Source organism: Magnolia sinica, chromosome 17, assembly GCF_029962835.1.
Source record: "Magnolia sinica isolate HGM2019 chromosome 17, MsV1, whole genome shotgun sequence".
Lineage (NCBI taxonomy): Eukaryota > Viridiplantae > Streptophyta > Magnoliopsida > Magnoliales > Magnoliaceae > Magnolia > Magnolia sinica.
In genome coordinates this window covers 62,274,942-62,301,015 of record NC_080589.1, presented here as the reverse complement: position 1 = coordinate 62,301,015, position 26,074 = coordinate 62,274,942, and the positions used below count along the sequence as shown (strand labels likewise).

The 26,074-nt window shown below is 36.7% G+C and overlaps 1 protein-coding gene across 1 annotated transcript; it reads left to right on the top strand.

Annotated features, from left to right (window-relative positions):
* The first annotated feature begins 1,200 nt into the window (after positions 1-1,200).
* On the top strand, positions 1,201-25,700 carry LOC131230565 (MDIS1-interacting receptor like kinase 2-like). Its single transcript, XM_058226470.1, has 4 exons — positions 1,201-2,120; positions 3,135-3,873; positions 4,737-5,095; positions 25,342-25,700. The coding sequence occupies exons 1-4, from the start codon at positions 1,589-1,591 to the stop codon at positions 25,698-25,700; spliced, it is 1,989 nt and encodes a 662-aa protein (XP_058082453.1). The 5' UTR covers positions 1,201-1,588.
* The last annotated feature ends 374 nt before the right edge of the window (positions 25,701-26,074 follow it).

The following is a 26,074-nucleotide window of genomic DNA, read 5'->3' as shown; positions in this document are numbered from 1 at the left end:
CTATCTCTGTCCGGGTCCTTGCTTACTGCCCTATCACGGTCCGACTACTTTCTTTTGGGATTCTATCATCTTCTATAGAATAAGGCCGTTCTGATTAGACTCCCATGACACGTGTGAAAAGGTACACACGTGCGTAGGTGCACAGGTGAGCATGACTCGTAGTAAAGAAGCTCTGTTTTTGTTGAAGGCATACAGTAAAAGCATGTACAGTTTGTCCGCTTGTTTGGAACAGAGCTTTTCCACCTTAACATAGAGAAACGCAAATCAAGAGAAGAAATTGTTTCCTTTTTTCATGGCCCACCAGAGTATTGAATCAGGCTAATAGTTGGGCTTGTGAAGTTTCAAGGGGTGCCACATCACGTGAATAGTTCAGATTCTGTGCCCATGACAGATGTTCAAAGGTGTGCAGAGATTCAAGTGAGAAGGTGCACAAGTGTGTGTGTATGTGTGTGTGTGCACGCGTGGAAGGCATAGCTCAACTGGTAGACTGAGTTGAGATACCTCGATTCAACACTTGAGGTATATATATGTGTGTGTGTGTGGAAGGCATAGCTCAACTGGTAGACTGAGTTGAAATACCTCGATTCAACACTTAGAGGTGATCCCTAGTGGTAGGTAATGTATTTAGCATACCCATTTAGCATGGATTGGTAATACGGGTAATAATGTATTTAGCATACCCACAAATCACTATCAATATTTTGGACCACAAGCCTAATCTCTCTCTCTCTCTCTCTCTCTCTCTCTCTCTCTCTCTCTACGTAGGAAGTAAAGGAAACAACCAACAAACGTGCTCAAGAATATATGAGGTTTTAAGTCTGTACTAGTGAGGTCCATAGTTCCAAGATCCAAACCATTGACATGGTGGGCCCCAATTTGGATGGCTCACGCATTGGCAATTCTCTAATTGGAAATCCTAACCATTTTAGTGGCCAACGGATAGATGATCAAGAAAAAAAAGGTAATTGCGCACATTCAACAAAAAAGACCATAGATTCAATGGCTAGGATTTTCCAATCTAGAAACTTCTTTTGTTGTGTGGGGCATTCATTGTGTGAGACATCACATGGACAGTCTGGATCTTAGAGCTGTGGAACCCTTGTACAACGGGGAAAGCCCAAGCTCATGGATCTCTTGGCAGAGCATTGCATGATGCCACATTTCCTGATGCATCATTTTCAGATTTATTTGCATGGCTAGAATCCATGAGCTTTTTCAATCATTTCTTAAATATCCATTCATCTAAACTTGTTGTGCATGTTAATCAATCCAGACCATCTGGAAACATGACCCATGTTGTAGATGGAGAAGATCCTCGAAATGACACTTTTGGAAGGATTCTATCCAACCAATTGGTGGCCAACAAATGTACAATTAAAAATGGTCAATGCTGCAAATTTAATAGCTAATGAATTTTTATTGTAAATAATTGCAACAAAAATAGAAAATCTTAAGAAAAATAAAGGCTAATTTATAATAAATCTCTCTCCCTTCCTTTTCTCCTCTTTTTCCTACCCTTTCTTTCTTTCCATGCAACATCATTGCAACAGCAGAACCATCATCCGCACTCTCTGAAGTAGAGGCTCTCATGAAATGGAAAGCCAGCCTCTCGCCAGCACAAGCTCTCCATTCATGGAGCCTTCCTTCTGCTAATTCTACCACCAACACAATCTCTCCATGCAACTGGACTGGGATCTCATGCAACAGCCTTGGAAGTGTAACAGAGATACAGTTACCAAGTGCGGGCTTGCAAGGTAAGCTCGATGACTTGAGTTTCCCGTCATTTCCAACCCTCATTCATCTCGATCTCAGCAACAACACAATCATCGGAACCATTCCAGTCCATCTTGACCCTCTTTACAAACTCACGTTCCTGAATCTGTCTTCAAATGAATTAACAAGTGGATCAATACCTCTGGAAATAGGGAATCTTATGAACTTGACTGAGCTGGACTTGTCCACTAACCATCTAGATGGTTCCATCCCTTCCACTTTAGGAAACTTGACCAAGCTGACTCTCCTCTACCTCTCTGAGAATCAAATTTCTGGTTCTATTCCTCCACAAGCAGGGAATCTGTTTAATCTCGAAGAGCTTGACTTGTCCTTTAACCATCTAGATGGTTCCATCCCTTCCACTTTAGATGCAGGGAGGATGTGAGGTCAAGCACCGTCTTCCTCAAGAGGATAACTATTCCGAATCCACGGAACTTCTCTGGACTCCTCACAGAGACTTCTCGAATCCACGAGGAAAGAAAGCAGAAAATAGAAATAAATTCTAATAAATTTGAAATTGATTGATGAATAATTAAAATCGAGTTTACAACCCTTTAAATAAGGGTATCAAGCAATGGGAAAGAAATCATAATCAAACTACAACTCAAACTCCTAGAATCCGCGACTTACTATAAATAGTAAACTTACTATTTATAGACGGTCGTGATGTCTACTAGTGCGCAAGGTTTTCGGCCAAAAATAGTAAGTGTCCTATTTGGCTTCACCAAACCGTTCCCCTAATTATTCTAAGCTCTTTTCACGTTGGGCGCAACTCCTAAAGCCCAACGGATGAAGAGTTACAATCAAACTAAAACTTACTATTTATAGTAAAAACGAAATTAAAACAGGGAAACGACCGTCAATCAAGGGGTTTTTCGCAATTCCGGGCGGCGCAACCCGGCGTAGCGGGGTTGGTTGGCTAAAGTAGCTCGTTCTACCCCAAAATCATATATTTTACGTCAGCTAACTCCTTCCGGATTGCGAGATACGCCCGATCTAAGGTCCGATGGTCCGGATCACTTCTGTCGACCGGGCCTTTTCTGATCCATCTTGGCCATGAAACTGTCCGCGACCCGCTCTACATCACACTTTAGGAAATCTGACAAAGCTTTCCATCTTGTTCCTATACCAAAATCAAATCTCTGGCTCCATTCCTTCACAAATCGGAAATCTACAAGCTCTGGTGGAGTTGGCGTTGTACCAAAACAAACTGACTGGTCCTATCCCTCCTGCTTTAGGTAATTTGAGCAACCTTACAATTTTGTCTCTGTATCACAACCAAGTTTCTGGTTCAATTCCACCTGAAATAGGGAATCTGGTTAATCTCCGGGGTCTTGATATATCCAGTAACCTTCTAACAGGTTCTATCCCTTCCACTTTAGGAAACTTGACCAAGCTGACTCTCCTCCAACTCTTTGAGAATCAAATTTCTGGTTCTATTCCACCAGAAATAGGGAATCTGGTTAATCTCATGGATCTTGACATGTCCATTAACCCTCTGACAGGTTCTATCCCTTTCACTTTAGGGAACTTGACCAAGCTTACTAGGTTGTCCCTTTTTTACTGTCAATTATCTGGTTCCTTGTCTAAAGAAATGACAAACATGACAAATCTTTCTCAACTCTACTTGGGTGACAACAACTTCTCTGGATACTTGCCTCAGCTATGCCCCGGTGGATCCCTTGAAAAATCCTCCCTTGAAAAATTCACTTTGCCAAATAACCATTTCATTGGTGAGATCCCGAGAAGCTTCAGAAACTGCACTAGCTTAACAAGAGTTCTACTCAACGGAAATCGTCTCACTACAAATGTATCAGAAGCCTTTGGTGTATACCCACATCTCACATACATGGACGTCAGCGACAACATGCTGTTTGGTGAACTCTCACCAAACTGGGGAGAATGCCGAAACTTGACAAAGCTACAATTCTCCAGGAACATGATCACCGGTAGAATTCCTCCAGAGATTGGGCAGTTGACACAGCTAGGTATGCTTGGTCTTTCTTCAAACCATCTAATAGGAGAGATTCCAAAAGAATTTGGGAGGCTGACTTCTTTTTTCAACTTGAGTTTAAATGATAACCAGCGCCTTCTGGTCAGGTACCTCAAGAGATTGAAAGCCTATACAGTTTGGAGGTTCTTGACTTGTCAATGAATCACCTAAGTGGTTCAATACCACCTTAAATAGGGGATTGCTCCAAACTCCAATATCTGAAATTGAGCCAAAATGTTTTGAATGGAAGCATTCCTTTTCAGATTGGTAACCTAGTATACCTACAGGGCTTACTAGATCTAAGTCATAACTCCCTCAATGGAAAGATACCTCCACAACTCGCGAAATTGGTTAGTTTGGAAATTTTAAACCTCTCTTACAACATGCTGTCAGGTTCCATTCCGCCTTCTTTTGAAGGGATGGCCAGCTTACAATCCATTAATTTTTATTACAATGCTTTGGAAGGTCCTGTTCCTAGTAGCAAACCCTTTCAGAAGGCTCTGGCAGAAGCATTCATAAAAAACAAAGGCTTATGTGGTGAAGCGCATGGTTTGTGACCTTACAATGCCTCTTCAATGAGTCATGGTGATGCAAGGAAAGGCCACAAAGTTGTGATCCCCATTATTCTTCTCTTCTCAATATTGTTTCTTTTATTTGCAATCGTTGGCATAATTTCTTCCATTAATTATCAAAGAAGAAGAAGAAGAATAGAGAAAGTTGTTCTTGAAAGGAGTAGAGGAAATACATTTTTAACATGGAATTATTATGGGATTGCCACATTTGAAGACATTGTGGAGGCAATAGAAAGTTTTGATAAAAAAATACTGCATTGGAATTGGAGGTTATGGAAAAGTTTATAAAGCAAATCTACGAGCAGGCCAGGTAGTAGCCGTGAAGAAACTTCACCCACTCGAAGGTGGGAATTAATCCGATCAAAGAAGTTTTAGGAATGAGATAAAAGCATTAACAGAAATCGTCATCGCAACATTGTAAAGGTATATGGCTTATGTTCCCATGCTCAATTCTCATTTCTAGTCTACAAGTACATTGAAAGGGGAAGCTTGGCAAGCATCCTAAGCAATGATGAAGGAGCTGCACAGTTAGACTGGACTGCGAGGTTGAAAGTTATCAAAGGTGTGGCCCATGCGTTATCTTACATGCACCATGATTGTACTCTGCCAATTGTCCATCGAGACCTATCAAGCAACAATGTGTTGTTGAATTCAGAACTTGAGGCTAGTGTCTCTGACTTTGGAACTGTATGGTTGCTGATACCAGATTCCTCAAATTGGACCACACTTGAAGGCACTTGCGGATACATAGCTCCAGGTTAGTTGCTGCAACATTCTCCATGCTTTAATAGTTTTATTAGTAATTGGTCTTTATTTTTCAAAAGCTTTTTTATCTATTAGTTGGCACGTATCTATTATAAAGTTTGTGCATATATTAGCATATTATTGCCAAATGTGGCAATCCAGGGCAACTGGAATATGAGAAAATTTGTATCTGAAAACACTTTTTTTTTTCCCACTAAGATTCTCTAATCGGACAGTTATAACAGACCATGCAAAGAAACATACCAGGGATATTATTCCAATCCTTAAATTTATTTGGTTAAAAGTTAGAAGTTTTGAGGTACACCTGCATATCCTTTCAGCTATTGTCACAAAAGAGCTTGCTTTTAAACTCTTTCCAAAAACCCTCCTAAAGCCCCCTTGTTTGACTTTAATTAGAGGATGACTGATGAACCAGTCATTATCTCATTAAAAAAAAAAAGTCATTTATCCCCCGTTTTCAAACTTAATGATTATAACCTATATATTTCATACTAAGACTGAACTAACGTGTGGACCCCACAATGATGCTTGTCTCAAATCCAAAGCATAGGTAAGTCCCACAATAGGAAAAAGTCCACTATTTTTGCCATCTCATTTTAGGACATGGGCAAAAAAATCAAGAAGTTCTAACGCAGGTCCCATGACAGGAAAAGGTAAGTTGGTTGTTTATTACCATTGAAATTATTAATGGTTTTTTTTTTTTTTTGGCTATCAAAACTGTTGAAACAACATTTCCAACTGTTCAGGAAGTCATTTATACCTGATCTAAAATTTATTTGCCTCAAGACACCTTTACTTGTTGTTTAGCCCACCTGAGCTTTCCATCTAGATCATTTCTGAGCCCAAGCCCTAAAATCATATGAGGGAAATGGTGGGTGGCTCAGATTTCTCACAAAGAACATGGTGGGACCCATAATCACGGCAACCATCTCCCATCATGCCAACACGTTCATAACTAAGGTGTTGTGTTCTACATCACGCAATTCAAGTCCAATGAAATGTTACACTGAGGCGAGGCGTCAATGGTTATCATGATCTGTTAAATCTTGGTGGGGTCCATTTTTGTGAAATCCAAACCGTCCACCATTTCATCATCTCATTTTAGGATGTTAGTCTGAAATCCAAGCAAATTGTGGGCTCAAAATAGAGGCTGATTGAATGCATATGTAGGTCTGACAATGAGAAAACGTTGCAAATGGCCTTTAATGGTCAACTGTTTTTTGGTTTTTGGCCCACTTGAGTCCTTGATCGACCTCATCTTTAGGTCTACTAAGTAAAATCACATGGTCAAACTTATGAATGGGGTGGATTCTCTCAAACATCACAGTGGGCCTCACAATCATGAAAACCATCTCCAGCAAGACTCACAGGAGTCAGTGAGATGTGACACGGGGAATCAGTCAATATCATTGATCGTTGACTTTTCAGTTGAAGTTTGAAGATCAGACGGATAGGATTATTCAATAGCTCAGAAAATGATACAATTTTTTATTTTTATTTTTTCCAACAACTTGCTTCTATTTCATTGCCGGAAAAATTAATGATTACAAGAGAGCCTATTTCGGGCAGAAGAAAGCCAGGGACAAAAAATCTGGACTGCCTATCATATGCTATACAGGGGGGTTGAGGAGACTTCTGTAATGTAGCCTAAGCCTGATTTATCTAAAAGGACCATGAAAGAGCTGAGCGGATTGGTCTTTGCTGCCGATTTTGGCCAAGCCATCCGCCGAACTGTTAGCTTCTCTAAACACGTGAGCTATCCGAAAGCTCCCCTGAGAAGAGAGCTTCTTGATCCTGGCTAGCCAATAGGTCCACTTCCAAGAAGACGAGGAAGCCTTCGAGAGGCAGGAAACCACCCACCTAGACTCAGATTCGATGAGGACATTGGAGAGGCCGAAATCCAAGTAGAAAATGATACAATTATCAAGCAGTTTGCCCCCATGGACGCAGGGCTTGGATGATCAACCCATGCATCCATGGTGAGAGAGAGGCATGAGATAAAAAGGAAAGAAAGAAAAAAAAAAACAAATATTTTAAAAGAAGGGAATTACTGTCTTTTGAAAATACAGTATCTAATATGTAATTGTATCGAACGATCAATGGCAAAATGACTATGGTGCAAAATATAGGCGTGTTTTTAGAAAATGTTTAAAAGCAGGATTTTATTATTATTATTATTTTTTTACAATAGCCAAAAGGGTAGACAGCGGTACGTCAAAACCTCTGAACATTATGAACCATCCATGAATATTTAGAGCTAATACAACCGTGCAATTGAAGATAATGTAAGAATGGTTTTTTCCTCTAATTGAAGATAATGTAAGAATGGTATCAGAGCCTAATAACTCTTTTTTAATTCTTGGATTTAATTCCTGAGCTAACGATTTAAGCTATTTAAGATGTCAAATTTTGATCGCCTTTCAGTCACAAGGCCTCCACCCTTTGATGGCTCCAACTATGCCTATTGGGAAGCCAGAATGAGGATCTTCCTCAAATCAATGGATGAAAATGTGTGGCAAGTCACAGTGACTGAATGGAAACCTCCTATCATGGAAGTTACTGGGGTTGATGGTTCAAAATCTATGAAAGTCACACCATATTACCAATGGACCACTTTTCAGAAAAGTGAGAGTAGTGCAAATGCTAAAGCACTAAATGCAATTACTTGCGCACTATCACCGGATGAGTTCAAAAGAATCATTTCCTATTATACTACAAAGCAAGCTTGGGATATATTAGAAATGACACACGAGGGTACTACAATTGTCAAAAAATCTAAAGTCCAACTCCTCACAACCAGATTTGAAGAAATTCATATGGAGGAAAATGAAATGTTTATGGACTTTTACACTAGATTGAATGACATTGTAAACTCAATGTGAGGTCTTGGTGATAAAATCCCAAAAAGTAAAGTGTGTGTAAAAATATTACGCTCACTTCCTAAACGGTTGAATTCTAAAGTAACCGCGATCCAGGAACTTCGTGATATGGATAATATGAGGGTAGAAGAACTAGTTGGTTCTCTACAAACCTACGAGTTAAACTTTAAAGCTCCTAAAGGTAAATCTATCGCACTAAAATCTTCTAAATGTAATTCAGAAGAAAATTCTGATTCAGAAGATGATATGGCTCTTTTAGCTAAGAAATTTTACAAGATTTTCAAATGCAAAAAAAGGGTTGATTTTCAAAAATCAAATGATAAAAAGAAGTTTAGACCCAAATCTTGAAAATCTTTGAAAGATAGTCAATGTTACAACTGTCAAGAATATGGGCACTTAGCAAATAGATGTCCTAAAAGGGACAAACCCAAGAAGAAGGGTATGTTGGCTACATGGGATGAATCATCCGATTCTGAAGGTTCTCCTGAATCAGAAGATTATGAAACTGAGTCGGGCAATGAGGTTAAAGCTCTTATGACTCTAGCTAAATTCACATTTTCAGATAATGACTCAACAAGTGAAGAAAATCTGAGTAGTGAATGTGAAAATGAAGATGATCTTCAAGACGCTTACAATGCCCTATATAAGGAAAGTTGTAAAATTGCTGTCAAACTTAAACTTCAAAAAGAAAAGTTTTCTAAACTCAAAAATTATTTTGAATCACTTGTCTTAGAAAAATCACAAATTTCAGATTGTTTTGAAAAATCAAAATGCGATTTGGAATTCAAAAACTCCCTAATTATTGATTTAAAATCTGAAATTGAGAAACTTAAAACTGAAGTATCTTCTCTTCTGAGTCTAAAGGACACATGAAAATATGCCCAAGGTGATCCAAAGTTAGAGAAACTTTTATCCGGATCAAGAAAATGTGGCGATCTATCCAGGTTGGGCTATGATAAAAATCTACCTCCTAAACAAAAGTATACTCCTCCTATGTTTGTTAAAGGAGAGTCCTCAAACTCAAAAGGGAAAAGTACTTATCAAGATTTTTCTAGAAATTCAAAAACTTTTCAAAAACCTAGAAGCAGCCATGTCAACTTTAATCAGAAACGAAATCCACTAGCTGAAAAGATAGTTGATTTACTCAAGGAGCTCTTAAAATCTAACTCTATAGGTCATTCCTACAAATATACACAAAAGAAGACCAACTATGTTCCTAAACCCAAAACAGTTATGAAATGGGTTCCTAAAGTTACCTGCTTGGTTGCTCACACTGCTTTCAAAGCAACAAGTCATTCAAAGTGGTACCTAGACAGTGGATGCTCTAGGCATATGACAGGTGACAAAGCTTTATTCACGGATCTGAAAGATATGACTGATGGTTCAGTCACATTTGGTGATGGTAGCAACTGCAAGATTATAGGCCAAGGTATGGTTCAACTTTTTAATCTTCCTGTGTTTAAAAATGTTTTATATGTTGAAGGCTTAAAACATAACTTGCTTAGTATATCTCAAATATGTGATAATAACCATAATGTTCGGTTTTCTAATCAAAGCTGTGAGATACTAAACAATAAGGGTTCTGTAATATTAACTGGACGTAGAACGTCTGAAAATTGCTATATTATTAACGAATCCAGCTCATCTAATCGAACATGTTACATGGTCCATACAGACGAGACTGATTTATGGCACAAACGCCTTGGACATGTACATTATCGAAATTTATATAGATTGAGCAAACGAGAACTTATAAGAGGTTTACGCAAACTTCAGAAATTAGATAAAATATGTGGTGAGTGCTAGATAGGCAAACAAACAAAGAACTTACATAAAAGGTAAATTCAAATACCACATCAAGACCACTCGAACTTCTCCACATGGATCGGATAGGACACCAGAACTGAAAGTCGTGGTGGGAAAAAGTATATCCTAGTAATAGTTGATGACTTTACCGATTCACTTGGGTAGTCTTCTTAAGGGATAAATCAATCCCTTGAAGAAGTAAGAAAAGTTTTCAAAAGGATTCAAACTGAAAAATCTTCTCAAATCAGTAAAATTCGTAGTGATCATGGATCTGAATTTGAGAATAGCAATTTTGAGAAGTTTTGTACCGACCAAGGAATATTACATGAATTCTCTGCTCCCAAAACTCTACAACAAAATGGAATTGTAGAAAGAAAGAATAGGGTGCTTCAAGAAATGGCTAATGTCATGTTGAATAGCATGAAGCTCTCTAAAAATCTTTGGGCTGAAGCAGTCAACACAGCTTGCTATATTATTAACCGAGTCTACACTAGCAAAGATAATAATAAAACGGCTTACGAATTGTGGTTCAATAAAAAGCCTACTGTTAAATACTTTCGAGTTTTTGGCAGCAAGTGCTATATTTTACGTGATCGTGAAAATTTGGAAAAATTCGATACGAAGAGTGATGAAGGTATTTTTCTAGGATATTCCTTAAACAGTCGAGCTTATAGGTTCTGAACAAAAGGACTGGTGTGATTCAAGAATCCATTAATGTTGTCATTGATGATCACTTAAACACGCCAATTTCTAATTCAGATAATGATGAAGTACTAATCATTGATAAACCTGATACTTCATCGAATCAGACTGATTCTAAGTTGAGGACTGTTAAAGATCATCCAACCACACAAATTCTTGGAAACCCTCTCACCGGTGTTCGCACCCGTAGACAACTTGAGGATATATGTAATTATGTATGTTTTACATCCCAAATAGAACCATCTAACGTAAAAGAAGCTCTTGCTGATGAGAACTGGATTGTTGCGATGCAAGAAGAACTCAACCAATTCGTAAGAAATGATGTTTGGTATCTCGTACCAAGACCTAAAGATAAACACATCATTGGAATAAAATGGATTTTCAAAAATAAGTCTGACGAGTGTGGAAATATAATTAAAAACAAAGCTAGACTAGTGGTACAAGGTTATACTCAAATTGAAGGGATTGATTTCGATGAAACTTTTGCACCAATAGCACGTCTTGAATCTATCAGACTATTTATATCCATTGCATGTTTTAGAAAGATAAAGATCTATCAGATGGATGTGAAAAGTGCTTTTCTAAATGGCGATTTACATGAAGAAGTCTATGTTGAACAGCCAATGGGTTTTGAAGATTCCAAAAATACTGATCATGTATATCGGCTTAAAAAGGCACTTTATGGATTAAAACAAGCACCTAGGGCATGGTATGAGAAACTAACGAAATTTCTTTTAAGTCATAATTTTCAAATGGGATCTGTTGATAAAACTCTGTTTGTTAAAAAACATAATGATCATATCTTAATGGTGCAAATTTATGTTGATGATATCATTTATGGATCAACTTGTACTGACCTGACTAGTGCAGATTTGATGAAATCACAGTTCGAAATGAGCATGGTTGGGGAATTGACTTATTTCCTTGGATTGCAAGTAAAGCAACAACCTGAAGGAATATTCATTTCTCAATCTAAGTATGCTTTGAATCTAATCAAGAGATTTGGATTTGAGAATGTCAAGAATTTCGATACTCCTATGAGTACTACCCTGAAACTCTCAAAAGACTCTAATGGTAAAAATGTTGACTCAAAACTTTATCGGAGTATGATTGGTAATTTTTTATATTTAACTACTAGTAGACGATATTTCTCTAAGTGTTGGTATTTGCGCAAGATATCAATCGATCCAAAAGAATCTCACTTGATTGCGGTCAAGCGAATTATTAGATATGTCGCAATCGTAAATCTCGGTCTCTGGTATCCTCATGAGACCAGTGTCCAATTAGTTGGGTACTCTGAGCTGATAATCTAGATGATAGAAAATCAACCGGTGGTGGTTGTTTTTACTTTAGAAATTGTTTTTTCTGGTTTAGTAAGAAACAAAATTCTATATCACTTTCAACAACTGAAGTATAGCTGGTAATGCATGTACACACTTGTTTGGATGCAACGAATGCTAAATGATTATGGAATTAAACAGATTCTATGTTATTACATTGTGATAATTTCGGTCGATAAATATTTCAAAAAATCCTATTTAGCATTCTCGTACTAAGCACATTGACATTAGATTTCATTATATAAGGGAATTAGTAGAAGAAAAAGTTATATCTCTAGAATATATTCCTACCGAAGTTCAACGAGCTAACATTTTCACAAAACCTCTCGATAAAAGCAGGTTCAAAAAGATGAAATTTGATCTTGGCATGTGTATTTTAAAATGATTATTTATGCCTACTTGTATTATAGTGTATATATTTACTAGATTGAATTCCAATTTTTGTATAATTTGCAAGAAATATGAATTTTTGGACATTCTTCGACCTGTCATGAGTATACTCGACCAGTCGACCTTCGACCGGTCGTAGATATCTATGACCAATCGTAGAACTCGGGAATCACTTAAAATTTGAGGATTTTTGCTTTCTTCCTCATTTCGTTTTTCTTCTCTAAGGAGCCGTGCTTCGACTTGTCGAACCCATTTTTCATGTTCTTCAAGGTTAGTATTCCAAATCACGTTTTTCTTACAGATTTGTGTCTAGATTGTTTACTTTTCAAGCTTTAAGCTTTGTATTTTGGATTTCATTGAGATTTGGGGTTTAGATTTTGAAAATTCTGTTTTAAGTAAACCCACTTCTCAATCCTTTGCAACTTCTTAATTCCTTGATATCCTTGTTGCAAATGGCTTCTAGAGGTAGAAAAACTACTTCCCGTGGTCCTTCTTCTTCCTCCAGATCGACCGCTATCTCTAAACGTCATCTTCTTGTTCCCAATGATGATCCATCATATGTTAGGGACATTAGATTACGTAATGTTATTGTTGAACATCCTGTTGATGTTAATCATATTGCACCTTTTGACATCCTTTCTATGCTTGAAGCTGTAGGTTGGGTTAACTTATTACATTGGGGTGGGCCTGCATACCGGTCCATTGCCCAATCCATGTTTACATGTATTAGTGCTTTCTCACAGGATAATTTAACTTTTAAAATATCTACTAGAGAAGGGCCTTTTGACATTGATCGTCATTTAATTTCAGCCCTTATGGACATTCCTGTGAATGATGAGGGTATTCCTATCCATAACTTAACTGATAAACCCTCAATGTCTGAAAAACGCATGCTCACTAGAGACTTGTGCAACATGGATGTTCAATGGACACAAAAAGGGAATGCGCTTCCCGCAAGGTATTTGTTACCCAAGTACAGAATTCTCCACAAAATCATTTGTGTCTAATCTGTATCCTCGTTCGGGTAATAAAACTGACTTGACTTCGTTTATGGTTCGTGTTATCCATGCTATTTCCAATGGTACTCAGATTTGTTTACCATCCTTAATCTGTCATTTCATTCTTCAGTTTAGACTCCATCCTGGTCATAGTGACATTCCTTTTGCCTATTTAATGACTGTATTAGCTACACATATGTTAGTCGATATGCCGGTTGATGAGGCACCAATCCATCATCTGATCTTCAACAATACTAATATCAATAAGATGAAGCTGGATCTACTTCCTGAATAAGGTGGTGGTGGTGGTGGTGGTCATGAAGAAGCTGATGATGACATTAATATGGATGACATTTTTGAGGAACTGGATTTTGACTTAACAAATGATCCAGATTTTGAACCATCTGATGTTGATGCTCGTCTTAGTGCATTAGAGGATAAATTTGAGAATATAAATGTAAAGATGGAAAACATGTTTGTTGCTCATGATTTACAATTCAAGTACATGCGCAAATATCTTAGGCAATTGAACAAAGGTATGCACCAACTTGATCCCTCCATTCCTGATCCATCATCTGGTTCTGGTTCTGACTAGTTTATATGAGACTTCTGGTCTGTAATAACTTTATAACTTAGCACTTGGTTGACTGATTTTGAGTTGGATACTATCTATGTTTTATGCTGGATATTTATTCTATGTGAAGCTATGCTGAGTATCTCTATCACTGTTTTGATATACTCTCATAACTCCTCATGTTTACTCTCATATATCCCTTTATTTAGTTCTCCTTTATTGTTGTTTCCTTTGTCATATTGTGACAAAAAGGGGGAGAATGGTTATGTTACTCAGGGGGAGTATGTTTGCACTAGTTGAATGAAACTGGTTGAATGTTGAATGTTGAATATTGAATATTGATTTGCAGGTAAGCCAGTTTATATAACCTGGCTCATAACTCTTTAACCAGTTGTTTTACTTTATATTTATATTGGTTATGTGTTTTGTCACTAATTTGACAAAGGGGGAGATTGTAAGTGCTATAGTTTATATCCCTGTCTGTTGTCAAATTTGTGGTGCCAAAATCACTGTTATATATAACTTGCATAAGTGAAGCTCTCTCAAGGATCAACATTCATGAACAAGCTAAGCTCACAACAAGCAAAGCTCACAAGTACAAGGATCAATCTTGAATGCAAGAACTGCTCACAAGACAAGACTCAAGCTGCAAGACTTCAAGAAGAGTACAAGGCAGTTTGTAAAGAACTCAAGACACTTTCAAGATTGAGCTACATCAAGATTTCAAGATTGAGCTACATCAAGATTTTAAGATTGAACTACATCAAGACTTCAAGGCTCATACTTCAAGGTCACTAGTTCCTAATGTTTCAATGTCCTTACTTCATGGTTGAGGTTTGACTGACCTTAGGTTGACCTTAGAAGTAGGTCACTTTGGATACATAAATCGAATGTTTATTTTACATAAGTTTGGTCTGTTCTTCGACTAGTCCTAGGCCTTCTTCGACTAGTCCTAGAGTTGCTTCGACCAGTCTAAGAAATTCCTCGATCAGTCGTGAGTTTGTTACAAATTTTGGATAAAATCTGTTAGGCTTCGACTAGTCCAGGAATCTGTTCGACCAGTCGAAGGAACAGTGTCGACTGCATCTTCGATCAGTCGAAAATCTTCGACTCAAAATCCAGCGATGTTTTTCAGGTTCTTCGACCAGTCGAAGGAAACCTACGACCAGTCGAAGGAGACCTTCGACCAGTCGTAGAACGGTCAAAGCTTATCGCGCCTGATTTTTCAAATATCTGTTATTGCTTTGACTAGTCAAAGAGCTCCCTAGACCAGTCGAAGACGCGATCTGCTCACCTATAAATAGTGCACGAATCTCAGAAGAAATCATTGAATTAATTAATCCATTCAAGCCAATCTTCGTCGAATTTCTGAGAGATAATTCTGTGCTCCATCTAAGCTAAGTGTGCTTATTTAATATTCTCTTTCCTTAGCTTTATTTAATTGATTTTGTTTCTGCTATTCCAATCTAATTTGATAAGAGGAATTGTTATTTCCTTTCTTTCTACAATTCCATTTTGTTGTGGAGTTTTGGGAGCAGAGAATTCATGTAATATTCCTTGGTCGGTACAGAACTTCTCAAAATTGCTATTCTCAAATTCAGATCTATGATCACTACGAATTTTACTGATTTGAGAAGATTTTTCAGTTTGAATCCTTTTGAAAACTTTTCTTACTTCTTCAAGGGTTTCAGATTTATCTCTTAAGAAGGCTACCCAAGTGAATCTGGTAAAGTCATCAACTATTACCAGGATATACGTTTTCCCACCACGACTTTCTGTTCTAGTAGGTCCTATCAGATCCATGTGGAGAAGTTCGAGTGGTCTTGATGTGGTATTTGAATTCACGTTTTTGTGTGAGTTCTTTGTTTGTTTGCCTATCTGGCACTCACCACATATTTTATCTAATTTCTGAAGTTTGGGTAAACCTCTTATAAGTTCTCGTTTGCTCAATCTATATAAATTTCGATAATGTACATGTCCAAGACGTTTGTGCCATAAATCAGTCTCGTCTGTATGGACCATGTAACATGTTCGATTAGATGAGCTGGATTCGTTAATAATATAGCAATTTTCAGACGTTCTACGTCCAGTTAGTATTACAGAACCCTTATTGTTTAGTATCTCACAGCTTTGATTAGAAAACCGAACAATATGGTTATTATCACATATTTGAGATATACTAAGCAAGTTATGTTTTAAGCCTTCAACATATAAAACATTTTTAAACACAGAAGATTAAAAAGTTGAACCGTACCTTGGCCTATAATCTTGCAGCTTGCTACCATCACCAAATGTGATGAACCATCAGTCATATCTTTCAGAATCTGTGAATAAAGCTTTGTCACTGTCATATGCCTGGAGCATCCACCGTTTAGGTACCACTTTGAATGACTTGTTGCTTTGAAAGCGGTGTGAGCAACCAAGCGAGTAACTTTAGGAACCCATTTCATAACTGTTTTGGGTTTAGGAACATAGTTGGTCTTCTTTTGTGTATATTTATAGGAATGACCTATAGAGTTAGATTTTAAGAGCTCCTTGAGTAAATCAACTATCTTTTCAGCTAGTGGATTTCATTTCTGATTAAAGTTGACATGGCTGCTTCTAGGTTTTTGAAAAGTTTTTGAATTTCTAGAAAAATCTTGAAAAGTACTTTTCCCTTTTGAGTTTGAGGACTCTCCTTTAACAAACATAGGAGGAGTATACTTTTGTTTAGGAGGTAGATTTTTATCATAGCCCAACCCGGATAGATCGCCACATTTTCTAGATCCGGATAAAAGTTTCTCTAACTTTGGATCACCTTGGGCATATTTTCATGTGTCCTTTAGACTCAGAAGAGAAGATACTTCAATTTTAAGTTTCTCAATTTCAGATTTTAAATCAATAATTAGGGAGTTTTTGAAATCCAAATCACATTTTGATTTTTCAAAACAATCTGAAATTTGTGATTTTTCTAAGACAAGTGATTCAAAACATTTTTTGAATTTAGAAAACTTTTCTTTTTGAAGTTTAAGTTTGACAGCAATTTTAAAACTTTTCTTATATAGGGCATTATAAGCGTCTTGAAGATCATCTTCATTTTCACATTCACTACTCAGATTTTCTTCACTTGTTGAGTCATTATCTGAAAATGTGAATTTGGCTAGAGTCATAAGAGCTTTAACCTCATTGCCCGACTCAGTTTCAGAATCTTCTGATTCAGAAGAACCTTCAGAATCAGATGATTTATCCCATGTAGCCAACATACCCTTCTTCTTGGGTTTGTCCCTTTTAGGACATCTATTTGCTAAGTGCCCATATTCTTGACAGTTGTAACATTGACTATCTTTCAAAAAATTTTGAGATTTGGGTCTAAACTTCTTTTTATCATTTGATTTTTGAAAATCAACCCTTTTCTTGCTTTTGAAAATCTTGTAAAATTTCTTAGCTAAAAGAGCCATATCATCTTCTGAATCAGAATTTTCTTCTAAATTACATTTAGAAGATTTTAGTGCGATAGATTTACGTTTAGGAGCTTTAAAGTTTAACTCGTAGGTTTGTAGAGAACCAACTAGATCTAATACCATCATATTATCCGTATCACGAAGTTCCTGTATCGCGGTAACTTTAGAATTGAACTGTCGTTCGGGAAGTGAGCGTAATATTTTACACACACTTTACTTTCTCGGGATTTTATCGCCAAGACCTCACATTGAGTTTACAATGTCATTCAATCTAGTGTAAAAGTCCATAAACATTTCATTTTCCTCCATATGAATTTCTTCAAATCTGGTTGTGAGGAGTTGGACTTTAGATTTTTTGACAATTGTAGTACCCTCGTGTGTCATTTCTAATATATCCCAAGCTTGCTTTGCAGTATCACAGGAAATGATTCTTTTGAACTCATCCGGTGATAGTGCGCAAGTAATTGCATTTAGTGCTTTAGCATTTGCACTACTCTCACTTTTCTGAAGAGTGGTCCATTGGTAATATGTTGTGACTTTCATAGATTTTAAACTATCAACCCCAGTAACTTCCATGATAGGAGGTTTCCATTCAGTCACTGTGGCTTGCCACACATTTTCATCCATTGATTTGAGGAAGATCCTCATTCTGGCTTTCCAATAGGCATAGTTGGAGTCATCAAAGGGTGGAGGCCTTGTGACTGAAAGGCTATCAAAATTTGACATCTTAAATAGCTTAAATCGTTAGCTCAGGAATTAAATCCAAGAATTAAAAAAGAGCTATTAGGCTCTGATACCACTTGAAAAGGCCTAGCTATAAGTCCTAGAGGGGGGGTGAATAGGACAATGCCAAATAAAACTTATAACAGCGGAATTAAAAAGAATATGATAACCAAAATAAATCACAATGTAAGAAAGTAAAATAACCTCAAAATTCAGATCTTGAGAGGTTGATACAAATGTTGTTCTAAGGACAATCTTACACCAAAACCGAGTTTATGGTAGGACAACCTTATTTCTAGAAAGATCTTTGTATCAAATCTCAAACCAAAGAGGAATACAGAAATAAATACAAACTGAATTGAAATAAATTGTAATCACAAATGTATTGTTCTAGGGACAGCCATACACCATAAAAATGGCAGGGCAACCTTGCTGGAACAACTTTTAAAGGAAATTGAATATCAAGCTGATAAAGGAATAGCAGAAAATAAATTCTAAACTATTACAAAATTCTCACAATACTTGAATTAAATGATTACAACATTCACCACCATACATACATCCCACAAAAGAATAATTAAAGATCAGAAGTATAAATCATTCAACCACAACACAAGGGATTATAGTGGTTCGCCTGTGTGTTCACCAATTATTAAACAACAGCCACACAGAATGTTACTCCACTCCTAATATCCTCACACAGGGGATATTAGCGTTCACTAACAAAATAGGTTTTCCCAGGTTCACCCAAAACCTTTACAATTGTGTCTTTATCTGTGGGCTTACACAATTAAAAAATCCCACTTCTGAGTTTTCCTGGCTCTCCTTAGATAACCAATACAACAAGATTTTTCTGGCAAATCTTGAAAGAAACCAAAACAGAAAGGAATTTACAATTAAATGTAAAATACCTGATTATCTCCTTCGTTGTAGCAGCCCGGTAGAACCAAATCAGAGTAGATGATTGAATGTCCAAGTTCAATGTCCAGTACTCAATTACAATGGTTCTAATTCTAATAGATTTTAAATTAAACCAAATAGGGCTTGCCTTAATTGATTTTGATTCCAAAGAAAGGAAATAACAATTCCTCTTATCAAATTAGATTGGAATAGCAGAAACAAAATCAATTAAATAAAGCTAAGGAAAGAGAATATTAAATAAGCACACTTAGCTTAGATGGAGCACAGAATTATCTCTCAGAAATTCGACGAAGATTGGCTTGAATGGATTAATTAATTTAATGATTTCTTCTGAGATTTGTGCACTATTTATAGGTGAGCAGATCGAGTCTTCGACTGGTCTAGGAAGCTCTTCGACTAGTCGAAGCAATAACAGATATTTGAAAAATCAGGCGCGATAAGCTTTGACCTTTCTACAACTGGTCGAAGGTCTCCTTCGACCGGGTCGTAGGTCACCTTCGACTGGTTGAAGAACTTGAAAAACATTGCTGGATTTTAAGTCGAAGATTTTCGACTGGGGTCGAAGATGTAGTCGACACTGTTCCTTCGACCGGTCGAAGATTCTGGACTAGTCGAAGCCTAATGATTTTATCCGAAATTTGTAACAAACTCACGACCGATCGAGGATTTTCTTAGAGTGTTCTAAGCAACTGTCGGACGAGTCGAAGAACTGACCAAACTTATGTAAAATAAACATTCGATTTATGTATCCAAAGTGACCTACTTCTAAGGTCAACCTAAGGTCAGTCAAACCTCAACCATGAAGTAAGGACATTGAAACGTTAGGAACTAGTGACCTTGAAGTATGAGCCTTGAAGTCTTGATGTAGTTCAATCTTGAAAGTGTCTTGAGTTCTTTATAAACTGCCTTGTACTCTTCTTGAAGTCTTACAGCTTGAGTCTTGTCTTGTGAGCAGTTCTTGCATTCAAGATTGATCCTTGTACTTGTGAGCTTAGCTTGTTCATGAATGTTGATCCTTGAGAGAGCTTCACTTATGTAAGTTATATATAACAGTGATTTTGGCACCACAAATTTGACAACAGACAGGGATATAAACTATAGCACTTACAATCTCCCCCTTTGTCAAATTAGTGACAAAACACATAACCAAGATAAACATAAAGTAAAACAACTGGTTAAAGAGTTATAAACCAGGTAATATAAACTGGCTTACCTGCAAATCAATATTCAATATTCAACATTCAACATTTAACCAGTTTCATTCAACTAGTTCAAACATACTCCCTCTGAGTAACATAACCATTCTCCCCCTTTTTGTCACAATATGACAAAGGAAACAACAATAAAGGAGAACTAAATAAAGGGATATATGAGAGTAAACATGAGGAGTTACGAGAGTATAGCAAAACAGTGATAGAGATACTCAGCATAGCTTCACATAGAATAAATATTCAGCATAAAACATAGATAGTATCCAACTCAAAATCAGTCAACCAAGTGCTAAGTTATAAAGTTATTACAGACCAGAAGTCTCATATAAACTAGTCAGAACCAGAACCAGATGACGGAGCAGGAATAGAGGGATCAAGTTGGTGCATACCTTTGTTCAATCGCCTAAGATATTTACGCATGTACTTGAATTGTAAATCATGAGCAACAGACATGTTTTCCATCTTTACATTTATATTCTCAACTTTATCCTCTAATGCACTAAGACGAGCATCAACATCAGATGGTTCAAAATCTGGATCATTTGTTGAGTCAGAATCCAGTTCCTCAAAAATGTCATTCATATTAATGTCATCACCAGCTTCTTCATGACCACCACCACTACCACCTTGTTCAGGAAGTATATCCAGCTTCATCTTATTGATATTAGTATTGTTGAAGATCAGATGATGGATTGGTGCCTCATCAACCGGCATATCGACTAACATATGTGTAGCCAATACAGTCATTAAATAGGCAAAAGGAATGTCACTATGACCAGGATGGAGTCTAAACTGAAGAATGAAATGACAGATTAAGGATGGTAAACAAATCTGAATACCATTGGAAATAGCATGAATAACACGAACCATAAACGAAGTCAAGTCAGTTTTATTACCCGAACGAGGATACAAATTAGACACAAATGATTTTGTGGAGAATTCTGTACTTGGGTAACAAATACCTTGCGGGAAGCGCATTCCCTTTTTGTGTCCATTGAACATCCATGTTGCACAAGTCTCTAGTGAGCATGCGTTTTTCAGACATTGAGGGTTTATCAGTTAAGTTATGGATAGGAATACCCTTATCATTCACAGGAATGTCCATAAGGGCTGAAATTAAATGAAGATCAATGTCAAAAGGCCCTTCTCTAGTAGATATTTTAAAAGTTAAATTATCCTGTGAGAAAGCACTAATACATGTAAACATGGATTGGGCAATGGACCGGTATGCAGGCCCACCCCAATGTAATAAGTTAATCCAACCTATAGCTTCAAGCATAGGAAGGATGTCAAAATGTGCAATATGATTAACATCAACAGGATGTTCAACAATAACATTAGGTAATCTAATGTCCCTAACATATGATGGATCATCATTGGGAACAAGAAGATGACACTTAAAGATAATGGATGATCTGGAGGAAGAAGAAGGACCACGGGAAGTAATTTTTCTACCTCTAGAAGCCATTTGCAATAAGGAGATCAAGGAATTAAGAAGTTGCAAAGGATTGAGAAGAGGGTTTACTTAAAACAGATTTTTCAAAATCCAAACCCCAAATCTCAATGAAATTCAAAATACAAAGCTTAAAGCTTGAAAAGTAAATAATCTAGACACAAATCTGCAAGAAAAACGTGATTTGGAACACTAACCTTGAAGAACATGAACAGTGGGTTCGACAAGTCGAAGCTCAGCTCTTTAGAGAAGAAAAACGAAATGAGGAAGAAAGCAAAAATCTCCAAATTTTAAGTGATTCCCGAGTTCTACGACTGGTCGTGGATATCTACGATCGGTCGAAGGTCGACTGGTCGAGTATACTCACGACTGGTCGAAGAATGTTAAAAAATTCATATTTCTTGCAAATTATACAAAAATTAGAATTCAATCTAGCAAATATATACACTATAATACAAGTAGGCATAAATAATCATTTTAAAATGCACATGCCAAGATCAAATTTCATCTTTTTGAACCTGCTTTTATCGAGAGGTTTTGTGAAAATGTCAGCTCGTTGATCTTCGGTAGGAATATATTCTAGAGATATAACTTTTTCTTCTACCAATTCCCTTATATAATGAAATCAGATGTCAATGTGCTTAGTACGAGAATGCTAAATAGGATTTTTTGAAATATTTATCGCACTGGAATTATCACAATGTAATAACATAGAATCCTGTTTAATTCCATAATCACTTAGCATTCGTTGCATCCAAACAAGCTATGTACATGCATTACCAGCTGCGATATACTCAGCTTCAGCTGTTGAAAGTGATATAGAATTTTGTTTCTTACTAAACCAGGAAACTAGACAATTTCCAATGTAAAAACAACCACCACTGGTTGATTTTCTATCATCTAGATTACCAGCCCAGTCAGCATCCGAGTACCCAGCTAATTGGACACTGGTCTCATGAGGATACTAGAGACCGAGATTTACAGTACTTGCGACATATCTAATAATTTGCTGGACAACAATCAAGTGAGATTCTTTTGGATCAGATTGATATCTTGCGCAAATACCAACACTTAGAGAAATATCAGGTCTACGTACTTAAATATAACAAACTACCAATCATACTCCGATAAAGTTTTGAGTCAACATTTTTACCATTAGAGTCTTTTGAGAGTTTCAGGGTAGTACTCATTGGAGTATCGAAATTCTTGCCATTCTCAAATCCAAATCTCTTGATTAGATTCAAAGTATACTTAGATTGAGAAATGAATATTCATTCAAGTTGTTGCTTTACTTGCAATCTAAGGAAATAAGTCAATTCCCCAACCATGCTCATTTCGAACTGTGATTTCATTAAATCTGCAAACTCAGTAGTCAAGTCAGTACAAGTTGATCCATAAATGATATCATCAACATAAATCTGCACCATTAAGATATGATCATTATGTTTTTTAACAAACAGAGTTTTATCAACAGATCCCATTTGAAAATTATGACTTAAAAGAAATTTCGTTAGTTTCTCATACCATGCCCTAGGTGCTTGTTTTAATCCATAAAGTGCCTTTTTAAGCCGATACACATAATCAGTATTTTTGGAATCTTCAAAACCCATTGGTTGTTCAACATAGACTTCTTCATGTAAATCGCCATTTAGAAAAGCACTTTTCACATCCATCTGATAGATCTTTATCTTTCTAAAACATGCAATGGATATAAATAGTCTGATAGATTCAAGACGTGCTACTGGTGCAAAAGTTTCATCGAAATCAATCCCTTCAATTTGAGTATAACCTTGTACTACTAGTCTAGCCTTGTTTCTAATTATATTTCCACACTCGTCAGACTTATTTTTGAAAATCCATTTTGTTCCAATGATGTGTTTATCTTTAGGTCTTAGTACGAGATACCAAACATCATTTCTTACGAATTGGTTGAGTTCTTCTTGCATCGCAACAATCCAGTTCTCATCAGCAAGAGCTTCTTTTACGTTAGATGGTTCTATTTGGGATGTAAAATATACATAATTACATATATCCTCAAGTTGTCTACGGGTGCGAACACCGGTGAGAGGGTTTCCAAGAATTTGTGTGGTTGGATGATCTTTAACAGTCCTTAACTCAGAATCAGTCTGATTCGATGAAGTATCGGGTTTATCAATGATTAGTACTTCATCATTATCTGAATTAGAAATTGGCGTGTTTAAGTGATCATCAATGACAACATTAATGGATTCTTGAATCACACCAGTCCTTTTGTTCAGAACCCTATAAGCTCGACTGTTTAAGGAATATCCTAGAAAAATACCTTCATCACTCTTCGTATCGAATTTTCTCAAATTTTCACGATCACGTAAAATATAGCACTTGCTGCCAAAAACTCGAAAGTATTTAACAGTAGGATTTTTATTGAACCACAATTCGTAAGCCGTTTTATTATTATCTTTGCTAGTGTAGACTCGGTTAATAATATAGCAAGCTGTGTTGACTGCTTCAGCCCAAAGATTTTGAGAGAGCTTCATGCTATTCAACATGACATTAGCCATTTCTTGAAGCACCCTATTCTTTCTAAATTGGATGGATAGAAACCTCTAATAAGTGTAATTTTTAAATTTTGGGATATGTTCCTTCTACTATATGGGCCATGTTTTTTTATGGTCTGAATTGATTTACATGCATAACAAATTTAGATGGATGATTTATCTCTATTTATGAAATGATTAAAAAAAAGTCTATTGCTTCAAGTCTGGAGAATTTAAATGTGAAAATGATACTGCAGGAAATGTGGTATCCTACAATGCTTTATAATCCAATCCATCAATGTGATATCTGACACACTAGATGCCCCACATAACAAAAGAAGATCTAAAATTGGAAAATCCTAGCCATTGAATCTACAGGCTTTCTTTGTTGAATATGCACAATTGCTTCACTTCCTTTTTTCCCTTGATCGTCTGTCTACTAGCCACCAAAATGGTAAGTATTTCCAATTAGGGGAATTATTAATGCATGAACCATCCAAACTGGGACCTATCAGTAGTTTAGATCTTAGAACAATGGGTCCCGCCATTACATAGTTAAAACGAATATCATAGAAACTCTTTGGTGGAACATGTTTGTTGGTTATTTCCTTTGATTCCCATATGTTGAGAGAGAGAGAGAGAGAGAGAGAGAGAGAGAGAGAGAGAGAGAGAGAGAGAGAGAGAGAGAGAGAGATCTAGTTTATCCGTCCAGAATATTGATACAAGTAATTATGCTAAATCCATTTTAATATTGTGAAACAATGCTCATATCACCCAATTCTTGCCAAAGAAATATGTAGCTGCAATGATGCCTACACGCGCACCATTACACTGTGGTTCATACATGCCAACTTCTCATGCATTTAGGGTATTTGAGGCATACATGAAGGTCGGCTCAACCATGCAGATGACTATGATTATACTAGTCTGCTTATCAGGTAGGCCACCACCATGTGAAAACAAAAGACAACGTGAAAAAAAATAAATAAATAAGACAACAGTACACACTTAATATGTGTGTATATATGTGTGTGTGTGGCATGCCTGGTGAGTGGACCATCCTGACTTTTCTAGCAAGATCATCCAAAAGCCTGGCCCATCTTATTCACCACCCAAATGTACCAAACACATCCTTGTAGTGCCTTAGGGTTAGCAAGCACAAAAACCTACAAGATATGAAACCTAACTCAAGAAACCCACGTGAGTTTTGATATATGATTAAGAGTTTAGCTATTGATGATTAACAAAGAGAAAAGAACATAACTAATTATATTCTTTCTTGTAGAGCTTGCATATACAATGAGGGTGACTGAAAAATGCGATGTATATAGCTTTGGTGTTGTGGCACTTGAAGTGATGATGGGAAGTCATCTTGGGGAGCTCATCTCCTCTTTGTCATCATCATGTGGACAAGATCCACTCCTAAAAGATATGTTGGACCAACGTCTCTCAAATCCGATAGCTGGTGTTGCACAGGAAGTCTTATTTGTGTTATCCATGGCTCTTGCATGCATTTGGCCAGATCCAGACTCTCGGCCAACCATGCGACATGTGGCTCAGGAGCTATTTATTGGTGGGCCTTCTTTCTCTTTACAGCCATTCCATGCACTTATGTTACGTCAACTGATGGATCTGAAGGCATAGTTGGGTGGATGAAAATCACCAAGTTTGTGGGCATGTGGTTACTATGTGTGTTTATTGTATGAAAATCATCGTGCATAGAGAAGGTGTTTTTCTTGTTATGATATGTACATAATTTAGTGTGTGGAATTGATGTTTGTAAATAATTTAGTATTGCAGGGTTAGTGATTGAAATCTATATGTAATAAAGTATTTGAAACAATAAATATGTTTTCTCGTGTGATGGTTATCTTCTAACCGAAGGTTTTCAAGCGAAAGAAAAATTATACCTTCTAGGAATTATAATAATTTTTCCTTATATATACTAATGTATTATGAAAAGTAAAAGAATGCATTTATTTATCTAAGATATGGTTTAAGTTTCTTTTTTTAGAAGG